Source organism: Mastigoproctus giganteus, chromosome 8, assembly GCF_048544385.1.
Source record: "Mastigoproctus giganteus isolate SK-2022 chromosome 8, ASM4854438v1, whole genome shotgun sequence".
Taxonomy (NCBI): Eukaryota; Metazoa; Arthropoda; class Arachnida; order Uropygi; family Thelyphonidae; genus Mastigoproctus; species Mastigoproctus giganteus.
In genome coordinates, this window is record NC_143582.1 from 85,780,487 (window position 1) to 85,796,702 (window position 16,216).

The 16,216-nt window shown below is 38.0% G+C and overlaps 1 protein-coding gene across 1 annotated transcript in view; it reads right to left on the reverse strand.

The window, feature by feature from the left end:
• LOC150081696 (zinc finger MIZ domain-containing protein 1-like) overlaps positions 1-16,216 on the reverse strand; it is an 811,610-nt gene that overhangs the window by 57,865 nt on the left and 737,529 nt on the right. The window contains exons 16-17 of the mRNA XM_090378811.1: positions 7,730-7,861; positions 7,291-7,475 (exon numbers count right to left, since the gene is read on the reverse strand). Of these exons, the coding sequence (XP_090234937.1) occupies positions 7,291-7,475; positions 7,730-7,861 (317 nt within the window). The remainder of the gene's footprint in view (positions 1-7,290; positions 7,476-7,729; positions 7,862-16,216) is intronic.

Genomic DNA, 16,216 nt, shown 5'->3' on the forward strand with positions numbered 1-16,216 from the left:
GAGAGAGAGATGGTGTTATTTGGTTTTTAGGAGCATTAGCAACTAAGGCCATATTGCTCCGGGATATGCGGTGGTCATTCCCTGACCTTTCCGCATCCTCCGTATTTGGTGGTGACGGGCTCGAACCCCGGTCTAATCAAGAAATGGGTGCTACGCACTGCTGCTCCTTCCCACCTGGCTACGGAGGCGCCAGAGAGAGAGAGAGAGAGAGAGATGCATTCAGTTCCCATTCTGCTAAATTCTGGTTGTAGGCCTCTCAGCCCTTTTACGACAACTTCATTTGTTCTTTTTCAGATTTTTTTTGAGAGTCACAATCTCTCTGGGGAGTACTATGTTTCAACAGACACTTTAGTAAACAGTCCCCTGAGTGTTAACAATTACAGCTGGGTCTGCAACTGTACAGTCAGCCCTCGTATAGCACGATAGTTGCATTCCTAGAAACCCTCATGCAATGCAAAATCGTGCAATATAAACAACAGGCCCTATGGGAAAAATGGGGTTAGGTGTCGACCACCCAAGATTGAACACACATTTGTAACCAAAACATTACCAAACACAATAAATAATTGTAATAAAATACTTACGCATTTTACTACGTATAAAATATTGCTAATGCTTTTACTTCTATCGTAAGCAAACTTGTTTTTTGTTTGATTTTCTATCCAAACAGATGACAGGCGTTCCATCTCTTCCAGTTCTTTGTGTCTTAATCTAATGGATTTTAATTACACTTTGAGTTGTTCCTGCTATGAAAGTTTTTTATTTTCTCTGCATTCTTTGTATTTCTCGGCGTTGCCTCATTTAGTTCTGTAGCACGTGCAATATCACATGGTCTTTCATTTCGCTCAAAGCGTTTCAGAATTTCATATTTTTTCTCTATCAACAGAGGCGGACTGGCCATATGCTTACCGGGGAAACCCCGGTGGGCCAGAGGCCGGTGTGATTTTGGCCATAAACCATAGTATGAGGCCGGTATAAATTTTCCCGAGTAAGAATTTTTGACTCAGTTCCCCTCTGTTTATCAATATTGCTTTTCTTTTTCTCTCTGAATCTGCAGTATCTTCACCAGGACGCTTCCTTTTCACACCTTTTAAGTGTTTTACTCATTTTTAGGGAACAAAGCACAATTACAAAACGAGGAGGCACGCTTGATACACATAAACAAAGCTGTGCGTGTGTACCAACTGAATAAACAACACCGTAAAGGCTGAGATACACTATTAACACCTCACATTTTACTAAAGCACATTTCTAGGGGTTACTACCATAAAACAATTTCCAGTTGCGTTTCTGCTAGTGGAATCTGTTATAAACTGGTAGTAAACTCGATCTAATTGCATTTGCGATTATACTGATAGCTGGAATTGTGTTGTTTTTTACGTTATTATGGTGAAATGTGTTTCCCCTTCACTGATATAAAAAACATAAATAATTTTCAGAATCTTCTCTTCATTCCTATTGTATTGCGTTCAGTTGGGGTGATTCTGCATTTGACTGCCATTTCTTGTAAACACAAAGGCGAATCGTGCATAAGCGAATTCATTTCGTGTTATATAAGATATCGTTCCCCTATTTATAAATCGTGTAGTGTAAACACGTGTTATACGAGGACTGACTGTACATCTATTATGTACTAGGATCAATGAGTGTATATTTAACCTTCATTTTCTGGATTTTTTTCCAGATGACCTTGAGTTTGGCCACATGGCTGATGGGGAATAGATCCCAGATTTCTTCAGGAGTGATATCTTACTTAATGCTTTTCTTGTTAATGTACATTCTATATTTCATCAAGGCTTTGGAAATGATGGAAATGAAGTAAATATATTTTGAATTTCAATGAAGTAAATATATTTTGAATTTGCTGCTGCTCGGACAATGCTCTTTTGAGAACTTTTGAGAACAGTCATCCCAGAGTTTTGAGAACTCTGGGATGACTGTGGTGGTATTAAACATTACCAGATGTTTAAAGGCATTCCAGTCAGCCTGACCAATCTTCAAAGGTTGACACGGCCCCCATTTGCAAACAGTAGATATTAAGGAGAAAGCAATCACTGTTGGAGAGGTTATCTTCAACTTCCCATATACACACAGGCAGAAGAAAAGGGGAGTATATGGAGAAATGAATGGCATTAAATTTGTGCCTTTCTATGGTAGGTAGGTAGGTATGTGCAAAAAGGCATTAGAACTGACATTTAGAAGAGGTGAGTTATTGTGCTTGAGAATATCATGACTCCATCTTCCTCCACTGATATCGGCATTACTACATGGCATATTATGTCATTTAAAATCTCCTAGTAGTAAAAAAGGAGAAGTCAGTTGCTTAGTAAGATCATTAAGGTCTGCCTGGTTGGTGGGGTGTCATTTCCAGGCAAGCCCTTGTGGGTAGAACAGCCTGTATAATCACCATCCTCCCCACACTGGATGGAAAAGACCTGAATTTGAATTCCATCGATGTCACCAAGAAATTTTATGGGCATTTTTTAAACCATGGCTGAATTAGTCAGTCCCAGGTGAAGGTAACAGAGTTTTTTCTCCTGGAACTTTGGGGTTTTTATCCAGGAAACAGAAAATCAATCACAGAACACATTTAATTTGACCAGTGCAGACAGGCTGACAAAATAGCTGATGGAGTTTTGCCAGTGATACACAGAAACTTTGCTAGCAGAGATAAGGAAGTGATTATCTCTTTGTATAAGGCCATGGTTAGGCCACATCTTGAGTACTATATATATATATAGGACTGGAGGCCTCGTTTTAAGAAGGATGTAGATCTGATGGAACGGGTGCAGAGAAGGACAATGAAATTGGTGAGTGTAACAAAGGGTTGGTGTTACCAAGAAAGGCTTAAGTTCTGCAAATTGCAGTTTCTGGAGACTAGGCACCTGCGAGGAGATCTAATTGAGGTGTGTAAGGCTTTGAACGGTTTTGAGCAAGCTCAATGCTAATGGGAATCTTCCCTCACTCAGATTACTCACCTGAAGGGACAAAAATTCAAATCGAGGAAAGACAATTGTAAAATAGATGTGCAAAAATTGCCTTTAGCCAGTAGGTGGTTGATAGTTGGAACAAACTTCCATCTGTTGTAGTGGAGGTCAACAACTTAAATAAGTTCAAGGCAGAACCAGAAACATTTGGAGTGATTGGATGGGTGAGATGGTAAGTTTTTTTTTTTTTTTGGGCTGATGCTATATAAGCTTGCTTTCTTGCATCATATGCCTCTACCAATGCTAAAAGTCTGTAATACACTCAAAGAATCGGTGTATATAATAAACTGTTAGTATTGGCAAGTTCTTATGTGATCCCAGGCTAACTCTACAGCTTACAGCTCTGCAGTGTTTATGCATTCAGGGGTATTTCTCCTCAGATAGAGTAGTGTCTGATTGAAAAGACAACAGATCCCCCACACTTGATTCCAACTTTGAGCGATCTATGTAAATTAGCAAGAAGTCAGAATGTTCATCTTGGTGTGTTGAATAGAGCTGAAGGTAGACAGAAGAAAGAGTATCAGAGTTCAACCAGTTATTAAGGGAGAAGTTGTGTGTTACAAAAGCATGCCAGAGTGGTAAGGACTATCTTGATGATCACGCAAGCTTGTCTAAATGTATATCTCCAAGTAGCTTTTGGACAAAAATACCAATAGTTGGCAATGTGAGGAGTGTAAGATTTTCCCAGAGTAGCTCAAAAATGGATGTCCATGTGGGCTGGTCTGGCAGGGATTTCAGTTTAAAAGCATATTGTATGACAACTGCTTTGGTCAAAAGCAAAAAGAGCGACTCATTTCCTTCCAAATTTGGACGGAAATGAGCTGAAGAACCCCAGTGCACCCCAGTTTTGCAATGGCCTTACTCTTGCTCCAGAGTAATCCATCATGTGCAGACTGGTGTGGGGTCATGCAATGTCATGGAGAAGAACCTCATTAAGGTTTTTGTCCACTCAAACTTTACAGATGCGGACTTAACTTTTTCAACATTTCCACATATCGATCTGAGTTGATTGTGATGCCACGCTCCAAGAGGTCTACAAGCAAAACCCCATCTTTGTCCTAAAACACTGTTGCCATGACTTTACCAAAAGAAGGCTATCTTTTGTCTCGCACAGCAAATTTTGATGGTGTCACTCCATCGACTGTCTCTGTTTCAGGGTCATAATGGTGGACCCAGGTTTTGTCACCTGTGACTATGCATGAAAGAAAAACCTCTCCTTCACTCTCATAGTGCTGTAGAGAAGTTCCATACAGATGATTTTCTGGGCTTCTTTATGCTCATGTGTCAGCATTTTTGGGGAACCACCAGGCATAAACCTTGCTGTAGCCTAGTTCTTTTATGATGGTTACCACAGCAGGTTTCCCTATACCTACTGCATCACACAATTCACATGTTGAGTTGTGACAGTCCTCTTTGATCAGCGATCCAGCTCTTGTCTGCTGTCACTGACGTTACTAGCCGGCGGCTTTGGGGCTTGTCAACAATGCCATTTTCCCTTTTCCTTAAACAAGATCTTCGACATATTTCACACTCCAGAATGTACTGGATTCTGCCTAAGACTTATCACTTTCTGTGCCATGACATCCTTTCCTCCAGTCAACTTTTGATTAAATTTAATCTCAACAAGATCTACAATTTTAGGATATGTGCTTTGATTTATACAGTTCTTTGATTTCATTTTTTTGCAACTCTACAAGTGTTTGACCTACAACTCAATTTTAAGATGTAAATTCTAGTGCTCCACAAATTGCTGTGACTTTGTTATTGGTGATTGACTGACTGACTTCGTTACTGATGATTGCGGAATTTACCAGATGTGTTGAATTTAATCTAATTTGTTTATAAGGTTTGTACCTGCTTCTGGTCTAAAATGCTTTTGCAAAGTTATATATGTTAGTTAAATGGTACTAGGCTTAGGGGTTTTTTTGTAGGTTGGAGATTTTGTTTCTTTGATTTTGATGTAATCTTTAATATTTGATATTTATGTTAATTTTTAAAATTTAATGATATTACTTGCTTTGTTTACTTTGAAAACCTCAAAGTACTTGATTACCTCATGGTATAGAGGTTAATCTTGTGTAGTGTTTACAATTTTTGTGTAGTTGGTAAGGTACTATTTCTCTCTCTTTTTTAACAATATTTTACAAGAGTCTTTGGCTCAAACTTTGTTCAGCTCTTGGCATCCAACCAGAAGCAGTCCCTTGGTCTACCTTCCTGTGGTAATGGTGAACGTGTATCTAGCTTTGTTCATCCAGGTGTTTACTGATTCTGGGTAACAAAACGGCAAGTTCAACACAAACAACATACCACACACACACACCTGTCACTTTCCCAAATCTTAAAGTGTCTTACCCAATGTCTAACTGTACTCACATCAACAGTATTGTCACCATAAACATTTTTCAGACGTACAAGGTTTTGATAGGCATCACTTATTCCTTGGTAAGAAATTCGATCACCACTTTCTGCTCGATACATATACAGCCAGGCCTCACATAATGTGAGTTCAATTAACGCGCTTTTCAGTTACCACTATTTGAAAAAGATATGAATCTCATGCTAAGCTTACTGCACGTCGGATGGGCAATAAACAAGTGTTTGCCTGCTGCCCACCTCAGTGTGTTCCATCAACCATCTGAAGCAGAGATGTTACTTGTTTGTCTCCCACTAATAAAGTCACGTGCAGACTTGCATTTAAAAATTAGAATTTTTAAATGCAAGTTTTAAATTAGAATTAAAAATTAAAGTTCTCTGCGATATTTATTTCGCCAAGGCCTAGAGAAGGTTTTTGTCAGCTATCGGAAATTGATTGATGAAAAAAAGAAAGCAACACTGTTCAAAGGACTCTGTTCAAATATTTCCATAACAAATAGTTTCTGAATTGTGCATTTTATAATAATGCATTTAATTCTAAAATTATTTTCATTATCCTTTACATGGTATTCAGTTAAAAAGTTATTTTAAAGATATTTTTAAAATTCTTTATGGACATTCCAGAAGGTCACAGACCAATTATAATTTTTCCTATTGATTATTATATTCGATTAATGTGTTTCCATTTTGCGTGATGCACTCGTGTGACAAATTAATCATGTTAATTGAAGCCGGCCTGTATCTGTGACATCCACCATTTTGAACTATCTGTGTGCTGCACTCACAAGACCGATCAAAGCGCGCCACTCAGTATGATGAAACTAGAGACCTCTAGTGACTATTCAGTGACATGCGAAATAATCTATGGCACCACATTTGAAAGCAAAAAATTGGGAGGCATTACTGCCTGACGTAGCCGAGTGGTCAGAAGCGAGAGTGCATAGCATGCGTTCCTTGAGTGGACCGGGGTTCAAGCTCGTGACTACTAAATACGATAAATATTTGTATTGACGATTTATTGTAACCTCTACTGACTTGGTTGTCATGCTGGAGTATAAACAGAAAATTTATTTATTTATTTACTTTCGTACCGGTCCTTGTAACAGTTACAGCTTTTCTGGAAACTGCATTTGAAATTACTTAAATTTTGGGGAGAGCTTGTCATAAATGTGAAATTAGAAATGCATTTTTTAAGACAAACAAACAAACAAAAGGAAAGGAAAAATAAACAAAAACTGAAGCCATTATCTCTGATCGACAAAAGAATATATCATATTCCAAGATATTCACATTCATGCCTTGTTGTTAGAGGCAATGGGTGGCATACTCACAGGGTAAATAGAAACAAAATTAAATGAAACTTTATACCTCTTTATTATGGAATTGGTGTTTTATATATTTATTTAAAGAATCCCAATTCTAAGAACATTTTCATAGAAGTCAACCCAACAGCTACAACTTTTCTGAAAACTGCCTTCAGATTTCAATTTTGGGAAGCCTGCCACGAATGCAAAATAGAAATTATTTTTTTAAAACCAAAATAACAAGTGGTAAGAATACTTTTGTTTTATATGCTTATTTAAAGAACTGAATTGCTTCAATTTCATCAAAACAGCTCAGTAATATCATAAAGCAATATTAATGAAATAGGAATTTCTACAAAACTTATTCACCATATAAAACATGATTTGGGCTAGAAATTAAGAGATAAATGACTGCCGAAAATTAAGTTATATTAATTCAAAGGTCAGAGGCACCAATAATAGTAATTATACAAATATAAGCTTAATATTTCTGTTGTCATCCTCTGTATACCAACAGTCAAATTCCAAAAGAGAACATTACAATGTATATATAAATATGCATATTATAAGAAAATGCAGCCATAAAAATTTGTATTTTTATTATTAATAATATTGTTGAAAAATACCTGTTCATGGTGGTTTAGTGATTTTTCCATTGCAGCAAGCGGATCAAGGGAGGCCACACTTTCATTCAGATGTGATAATGGACTACTAAAATCAGAAGCCTGAGACTGGAAGTCAAAGTTATTTCCACTACCATATCCAACACCATTGGTCATCATTGGTCCATTTGGCATTGGACCATTCAAAGCTGCAAATAAAAATAGCACAAAAGTTTATTTAAAGAGTCAGTCTTGCACACAATTTCTGAGCTACATGCACACACACACACACACACACACACACACACACACACACACACACACACACACACACACACACACACACACACACACACACACACACACACAAAAAAAATGCAACATTATAGTGAAGGTAATGCTATTGAATAATTCTATTTTATTTTACAAAAATGAAAGGAAACACACACACAACAGCACGTACTTTGCATATCAGGAGGAGGTAGAGCTGAATAAGGAGACAGTCCCTGCCCCATTTCCCAACTGCTAGTCGTTGGCATTGTCATACTACTAGGAGACATTGCCTTGAAACGCTTCTGAGCACCACAGGGATCAACTAAGAAAATAATTAAAAGCAAATTTCACTTATTTATTATTTTAAATTACAAATACTCATGTAAAGTAAGCCATCTAAGTCATTAAAAAAAAAAAATTGTAACTAATAACATAGTTGCCAACCTTTGACGTCTGGAAAGTACTTGATTTAATAAAGTTTATTAAAAAAAAAGGGGGAGAGGAGCAAGTTTTTTTTTAAAAATCCAGACTTTGTGCTTGAAATTATATTTCACTGACAATGTGTATTTTTTATATTATTAAGATAAAGCCATAGATTGCTTATGAGCACAGCTTTGCATGCTTACTTTACACTGTTGCATAGCCGGTTGCCATAAAAAATTAATTAATCATTATAATCATTAATAATAATATGTGATTTTTGCACATGAATTAGCACATGACCATTTTTTTAAATAACAGACAACTATAAATTTTAGATTAGCTAGTGCTGTGATTTTTGATAATTTTTTTCATTTTAATTTTATAAAATTTCAGGCTCTTAGCAAGATGCCACGTAAAAATTTGTCACTAGCCAAAAAAAATTACCTTGATGGACCAAATAAAAGGCCATCCACCCAATATCAGTCATTGTCGTTTGGTGGAGATATAACTGGAGTACTGAAATCTACAATTACGTACTTGATAGACCAGCAAGATAAACTGCGAGAAGAATGGACATGCAATGGAAAACAGAGAGCAACCCAAAAACTTAAACATCAAGGTCAGGATTCTGACATTGAGGACACCCTAAATCAATGGTTCTCCATTGTATCTGGAGAATTGTATCATTGTTCTCCATTGTGCAAGTGAGTGGCCCAATGTTGAAAAAGAAGTCAGAGGAACTAGCTAAGAAGCTGGGTTATGACGATTTTAAAGCAACAAATGGTTGGTTGTCTCGATGGAAATGTAGGCATGAGATTAAATTCAAAAGAGCACATGGCGAAAAAGGATAGTAATGATGCTGAAAGTCTAGAAGAATGGAAATCCAAGAAACTACCCATCTTACTTCAGAAATTTTGTGCAGCCGATACCTATAATGCTGATGAAACAGGCCTGTTTTATCATGATATGCCAGATGGTTCTCTGTGCTACAATCATGTAACACTGTCGGGTTCAAAGAAAGCAATGGATCACATAACTGTGTTATGTTGTTCAAACATGTCAGGAACTGATAAAAAGAAGCTGTTGGTTACTGGGAAAAGTGCTAAGCCTCAATGCTTTAAGGGGCTAAGAATGGACAGTTTACCAATTGAGTACTATGCTAATAAGAATGCACGGATGACTTCCGAAATTTTTTAGGAATGGTTAACAAGGTGGGATGTGGAATTACAGCAGAAATCAAGAGAAGTTCTTCTGATTCTTGACAATTGTGCGGCACACCCCAAGTGTTCAGAATGTTTGAAAAACATCCAGATGGAATTTCTGCTTGCCAACACACAACATCTTTGGTGCAGGCAATGGATATGGGAATCATAAAAAATTTGAAGATGTAGTAAAGTTAGTAAACCAGAAGGAAAGTTATTGAACCACATCCTAGAAGCTATTTAAAAAAAATACACTGACATCTTCCACAGACAAGAAAGTGAGTGCAAAGATTAATCTTCTCCAGGCAGTACAGTCTGTTGCTGATAGTTGGTAAGAAATAAGCTGTAAGTCAATTCAGAACTGTTTTTCTCACTGTGGTTTTAAGCTTTCAGGCTTGGAGATGCCAGAAACAGCCAAAAGTGAATATAAAGCTGTTTCAGAACTGCAAAAAGTTAGGAACTATGAAGATTTTGAAGGTATTTTCAATAATATTAAATGTTTCAACAAAAATTAAGATAGTGAGAATGCAATTGTTGAAAGCATTCTATCAAAACTCCAAGATGAGGAATCAGAAGGCAAGGAAAGTGATGAAGGTGATACATCTCAACTTGAACGAGTGACTACACAGGATGCCATGAAATTCACTGAAGGGTTAAAACGATACTTAATGCAGGAAGGCAACAAAAGCAGTTCATTATCTGCACTACATGTCTGTGCTGAGTTTTTTCACTCAGTCAATCAAAAGAACACGGCAGGGTACACTGGTTAAATTCTTCCATCAAACAATTAGAAACTAAAAGTTGAAGGGCAAGTATGTGCATGTTTGTTATATAAATTTAAATATTTTTCTCTAATTTGTTGTGCATTTTGCTTTAATAGGATTAGACAGAAGGACTTTAAGGACAACATATGTATCCTAGGTCATTAATGACGATGTTGACACTGACAAACAAAAATGGAAAATTCTGCATGAAGAATATTTAAATATTTGGCTCTAATTTATTCTGAAATTTATTTGAATAAATAATTTGTTGCTCAGTGAAATGGTAGTTTGCCTTTTTTTTCATACCTTAATATAACTATTTACGTGAAATTTTGCATAATTGGGGCCAGCGGCTTAATCAGGCCAAAGTGTACTGATTAAGTGCACTTTGGCCTGATTAAGTGTCCTGATGTGTCGCAATTAACCAGAGCAGTAGATGGGCTGCCAGAGCAGGTCATGGAGTTTTGTCAATGATATATAAGAATTTTGCTATCAGAGACAAGGTGGTGATTATCCCTTTGTATAAGGCAGGTGTGGCCAACTTAATTTGTGATGTGATCTACTTTTGTTCAAAGTATGCCATGATCTACACGCAGAAGACAGTCACAGCTAAGTGGTATACTGAACAATGCCTGCCTAAAGTCATTGGATCTATGAAGAACCTGCGGCCAAAGTCAAGAATGGACACCTGGTACCTCCATCACGAAAATGCTGCAGCTCACCGCGCCAAAGCCTGCACCGAATATTTGACCACGACAGGACTGAAACTTCTCGAGCACCCTCCCTACAGTCCAGACCTTGCTCCCTGCGACTTTGCACTGTTCCCGCATGTGAAAATGAAGCTAAAAGGGATGCGGTTTTCCAGTGATGAGGACCTTCTATGGGCTTGGGACAACGAGCGTGCTTTACTCCCTAGTGAAACTGGGCAGAACTGGTTTAAAGATTGGTTTCGGAGGATGGAGAGGTGTATTGAATGTAGAGGAAATTACTTTGAAAAAATTAAATAAACAAAGCTGTATTGCAAAACTTTCCTAGTACCCTTTGTATTTGCAAAATGATCAGATTTTTTTTTTTCTTTGAGATCCTTAGCCATTTCCAAAAATTGATATTTATACGCATATCAGAACTACTAATCAGTGTGTTGAAATGCCTTTCTAAATTTCCTTTTTTGGGTACAGCCATGGAAGCATTGCAAATCAAACAACATTTTTCTTTTATCATTACAAAAAACTATTCTAGTTCCCACTCTTGATGAAAATGATACGTTTGCTCTTTTTCGTAGTATTCATTTTAAACCAAAGGTTATTAAATTAACATACAATTACTGTCCAGTTATTAATATTAAGTAAGTTAAATAAGCATTTGACATTATGCTCTCCACAACGTAACTGCATGAATTTTCACTAGACAAGCCTGGCGGCAACAAGAAGTCACGTACTTCAACGGATTTGTAATAAGTGGATGCAGTGGAGCACATAATAGTGATATTTCGATTTTAACTAATCTATTTTTTATATACATTTAAAATTCGTCGTGATCGACTGAAATTAAAGCCACAGTAGATCGCGATCAACTTGTTGGCCACCCCTGGTATAAGGCAATGGTCAGGCCACACCTTGAGTACTGTATACAGATCTGCAGGTCTCATTTTAGGAAATGATATAGAGTTGCTAGAACGAGTACAGAGAAGGGCAACAAGACTGGTGAGAGGAACAAAGGGATGTGCTTACGAAAAAGACTTAATTCTGCAAGTTGCAGAATCTGGAGACTAGGCGCCTGCGAGGATTAAGAACCTGAGGGGGCATAGATTCAAACTGAGGAAAAACAGTTGTAGAATAGATGTTCAGGAGTTTGCCTTTAGCCAGCAGGTAGTTGATTGCTGGAACAAGCTTCCATCTGTTGTGGAAGTTGATAGCTTAATCAACTAATGCTAATGCTCAAACAATTCAAGGCCTTACACACCTCAATCAAATCACCTCACAGGTGTCTAGTCTCCAGACACTGTAATTTGCAAAACTTGAGCCTTTCTTCATAAGATCAACCCTTTGTTTCATTCACTAATCTTGCTGCCCTTCTCTGTACTCGTTCCAGGAGCTCTATATCCTTCTTAAAATGAGACCTCCAGACCTGTATATAGTACTTAAAGTGTGGCCTGACCATTGCCTTATACAAGAGGATAATCACCTTGTTATCCCTGCAAAAAAATTCCTGTATATATCACTGACAAGACACCATTAGCTACTCTTGCAAACTCTCTACACTGCTCAGAAAACTTCACATCTGACTGCACAATAACCCCCAGGTCCTTTTCATTCTCTACCACTGTCAGTATAGTACCACCCAGTTGGTATGTTACTCTCGGGTTACTGCTACCCATATGCAGTACTTTACATTTGTCAATTTCTTAAACTTCAGTTGCCACCTCTCAACCCATGTGCTCAACTTTTCTAGATCCTGTTACATCAGCATACTGTCATTAGTGTCATTAACAACCCTGCTGACCTACATATCGACTGCAAACAGACATTAAGCCTGATATACCATCATCAATATCATTAATAAATACAGAAAACAACAGTGGATCCAACACTGAACCCTGAGGGACACCACTAATAACATTAGTCTACGAAGAGCAGTGTCCATTTATTACCACTCTGTCTTCTCTCACTCAACCATTCCTTTATCCATGGCAGCAATTTGCCTCCAATGCCACACTGCTCCAATTTGTGCAGCAGTCTTCCACGTGCAACAGTATCAAAAGTCTTTCTAAGATCCAAACATGATATCAAAATTATTCTTTTCATCCAGTTCCTTTGTGACCACATCATAGTATCAAATCAAATTGGTCAGACAAGACTTCCCCTTAACAAATCCATGCTGTGTCCAAGCTATAACCGAAGTCTTGTCTAGATGATCCCGCAGTGCTTCTTTAACCAGTGCCTCCATTAGTTTCCCTGAATCAGAAGTTAAACTAACAGGTCTGTAATTAATTGTGTCTCCCTTTGATCCTCCTTTGCGAATTGGGGTCACATTTGCACATCTCCAGTTGATGGGCGCCTCCCATGAGCCCAGGGAAGCTCACATAATTATAGCTAAGGGTTTGCTTATTTTCTTTGCTGCCTCTAATATAACTGGATAGATCCCATCCACCCCAGGTGTCTTTCTTATGTTGATCTTCAACAATTTCTTCTCCACTTTGCACTCAGTTATTACTTGGAACTAATTAATCTTCTAGCATTAATCGTGGATGCTACTAAAAGTTTCATACCTATTAAGAAATATTGTTCAAGGTTTAGGCCTAAATGGTTAGCAAATGAACTAATGAGACTCGTGACAGAGAAGAAAAATGCATGGGATATATATAAATTATCAAGCGACTCAGAAGCCTATGGGCAGATATAAGCTAGTCTGTAATCAGGTCACAAAGGAAGTTAGGCTGGCGAAGGCAGATTACGAGAAATCCTTGGTAACAGATGTTAAGAAAAACAGCAAGGATTTCTTTACTTATGTAAACTCTAAAAGGAAGGGGATTGATTGATTGATTGGTTGAGTTTTATTGGCGCATCAGCAACTTAGGCTATAATGCGCCAAAACCTCTAAAAGGGGATGAATCTGATTGGTCCACTTGACATCGATGGTTCGACTGTTGATGATCCTGCTCAGATAGCAAACAAACTGAATGAGTATTTTGCATCTACATTCACACATGAGGAATTACTAAGGTTTGAAAATGGCAGAAGGTTATAAAATTGTAGCAGGATACTTAATGATTTTGTAATAACTGAGAGCAAAGTGGAGGAGAAATTGTTGAAGTTAAACATAAGAAAAGCACCTGGGGTGGATGGGATCTATCCAGTTATATAAAAGGAGGCGGCAAAGCAACTAAGCAAACCGTTAGCCATAATTATGAGAGCATCCTTGGACTCAGAGGAGGTTCCCACAGACGGGAGATGTCCAAATGTAACCCCAATTCACAAAGGGGGAATCGAAGGGTGACACGAGTAATTACAGACCAGTTAGTTAACTTCTGGTCCGGGTAAAATAATGGTTATTGTTATTATTTGATTTTTTAGGAGCATTGGCAACTAAGGTCATATTGCTCTGGGAATATGCTGTGGTCATTCCCTGACCTTTCCGCATCCTCCGTATTTGCGGTAAAATAATGGAGTCACTGATTAAAGATGCACTGCAGGATCATCTAGACAAGACTGCAGCAATAATTCAGACACAGCATGGGTTAGTTAAGGGAAAGTCTTGTCTGACAAATTTGATTGGTTATTATGATGTGGTTACAAAGGAACTGGATGCAAAAAATAATTTTGATATCATATATTTGGATTTCAGGAAAGCTTTTGACACTGTTGAGCATGGAAGACTATTGTACAAATTGGAGCAAAATGGTATTACGGGTAAGTTGCTACAATGGATAAAAGGATGGTTAAGTGGAAGAAGACAGAGTGGTAATCAATAGGTGCTGCTCTTCGTAGACTAATGTTATTAGTGGTGTCCCACAGGGTTGGGTGTTGGGTCCACTGTTGTTCTGTATATTTATCAATGATATTGATGAAGGTATATCATTCTTAGTATCGAAGTTTGCAGATGATACAAAGGTTGGCAGAGTTGTTAATGACAGTAATGGCAGTGTGCTACTGCAACAGGATCTAGATAATTTGGGCAGATGGGCTAAGAAGTGGCAACTGAAGTTTAACCTTGACAAATGCAAAGTACTGCATATGGGTAGAAGTAACCCGAGAGAAAAGTACCAACTGTGTGTTCCTACACTTAAGGTGGTAGAAAATGAAAAAGACCTGGGAGTAATTGTGCAGTCAGATATGAAGTTTTCTGAGCAATGCAGACAGGCTGCCAGGGCAGGTCATGGGGTTTTGTCAATGATATACAGGAATTTTGCTAGCAGGGAAAAGGAGGTGATTGTCCCTCTGTATAAGGCAATGGTCAGGCCACTCCTTGAGTACTGCGTACAAGTCTAGAGGCCTCATTTTAGGAAGGATGTAGATTTGCTTGAGCATGTACAGAGAAGGGCAACAAGATTTGTGAGTGGAATGAAGGGATCCTCTTACCAAGAGAGGCTTAAGTTCTGCAAATTGCAGTGGCTGGAGACTAGGCACCTGCACTGTGATCTGATTGAGGTGTATAAGGCCTTGAATGGGTTGAGCATGTTGAATTCTGATGGGATCCTTCCACTTGTTCAGATTACGAATCTAAGGGGGCATAAATTCAAATTAATAAAGGACAGATGTAGAATAGATGTGTGGAAATTTGCCTTTAGTCAGCAGGTGGTTAATTGCTGGAACAAACTTCTATCTGTCGTGGAAGTTGATAGGTTAAATAAATTTAAGGAGGAACTGAACAGGCATTTGGAGGGAATGGTGTGATTTTTTTTTTTTTTTTGGCTGATGCTGCATAAGCTCATAACACTTGCTTTCTTGCATGACATGCCACTACTACTACTACTACTACTACTACAAAATCAACTAGCTCACTGCCAGAGTTTAATTCACCTATGGCATTCCCCCTCCCTGAATATCTCCTCATGTGTGAATGTAGATGCAAAATACTCATTTAGTTTGTTAGCTACCTGAGCAGGATCATCAACAGTTGGACCATCAATAACAAGTGGACCAATCTGATTCATCCCCTTCCTTCTAGAGTTTACATAAGTAAAGAACTCTTTGCTGTTTTTCTTTCCATCCTGTGCCAAAGATTTCTCATAATCTGCCTTTGCCTGCTTAACCTCCTTTGTGACTTGGTTACAGACCAGCTTATATCTATCATAGGCTTCTGTGTCACTTGTTAATTTATATGTATCCCATGTATTTTTCTTCTCTGCCACATGTCTCATTAGTTCATCTGACATCCATTTAGGTCTAAATCTTGTACAATATTTCTTAGTTGGTATGAAAAGCCTAGTAGCTTCCAAGATTAATTCTTAGAATGCTTTCTATTTTGAATTTGCCATTGGTAACATCAGTTGGTCCCACCATATAGAATTTAAATACTGTCTCAGACCACCGTAGTCACCTTTACGAAAGGAAAAACCCTTCTCCTTACACCTGATGTTAGTTACCTCTTTGAAAAAATCCCAATTCACACACTGTGATCACTGCCACCTAGTGCTTCCTTTATCTGCAGATTCTTAATGCATCAAGAATCTCTGCTGATAATCAGATCAATAGTATTACTCCCTCTAGTTGCCTCCCAAAGATGCTGCTGTAGAAAACAATCATCCAATAAATCCACAAAAGCCTTGCTAGTGTGTGAGTGACCAAC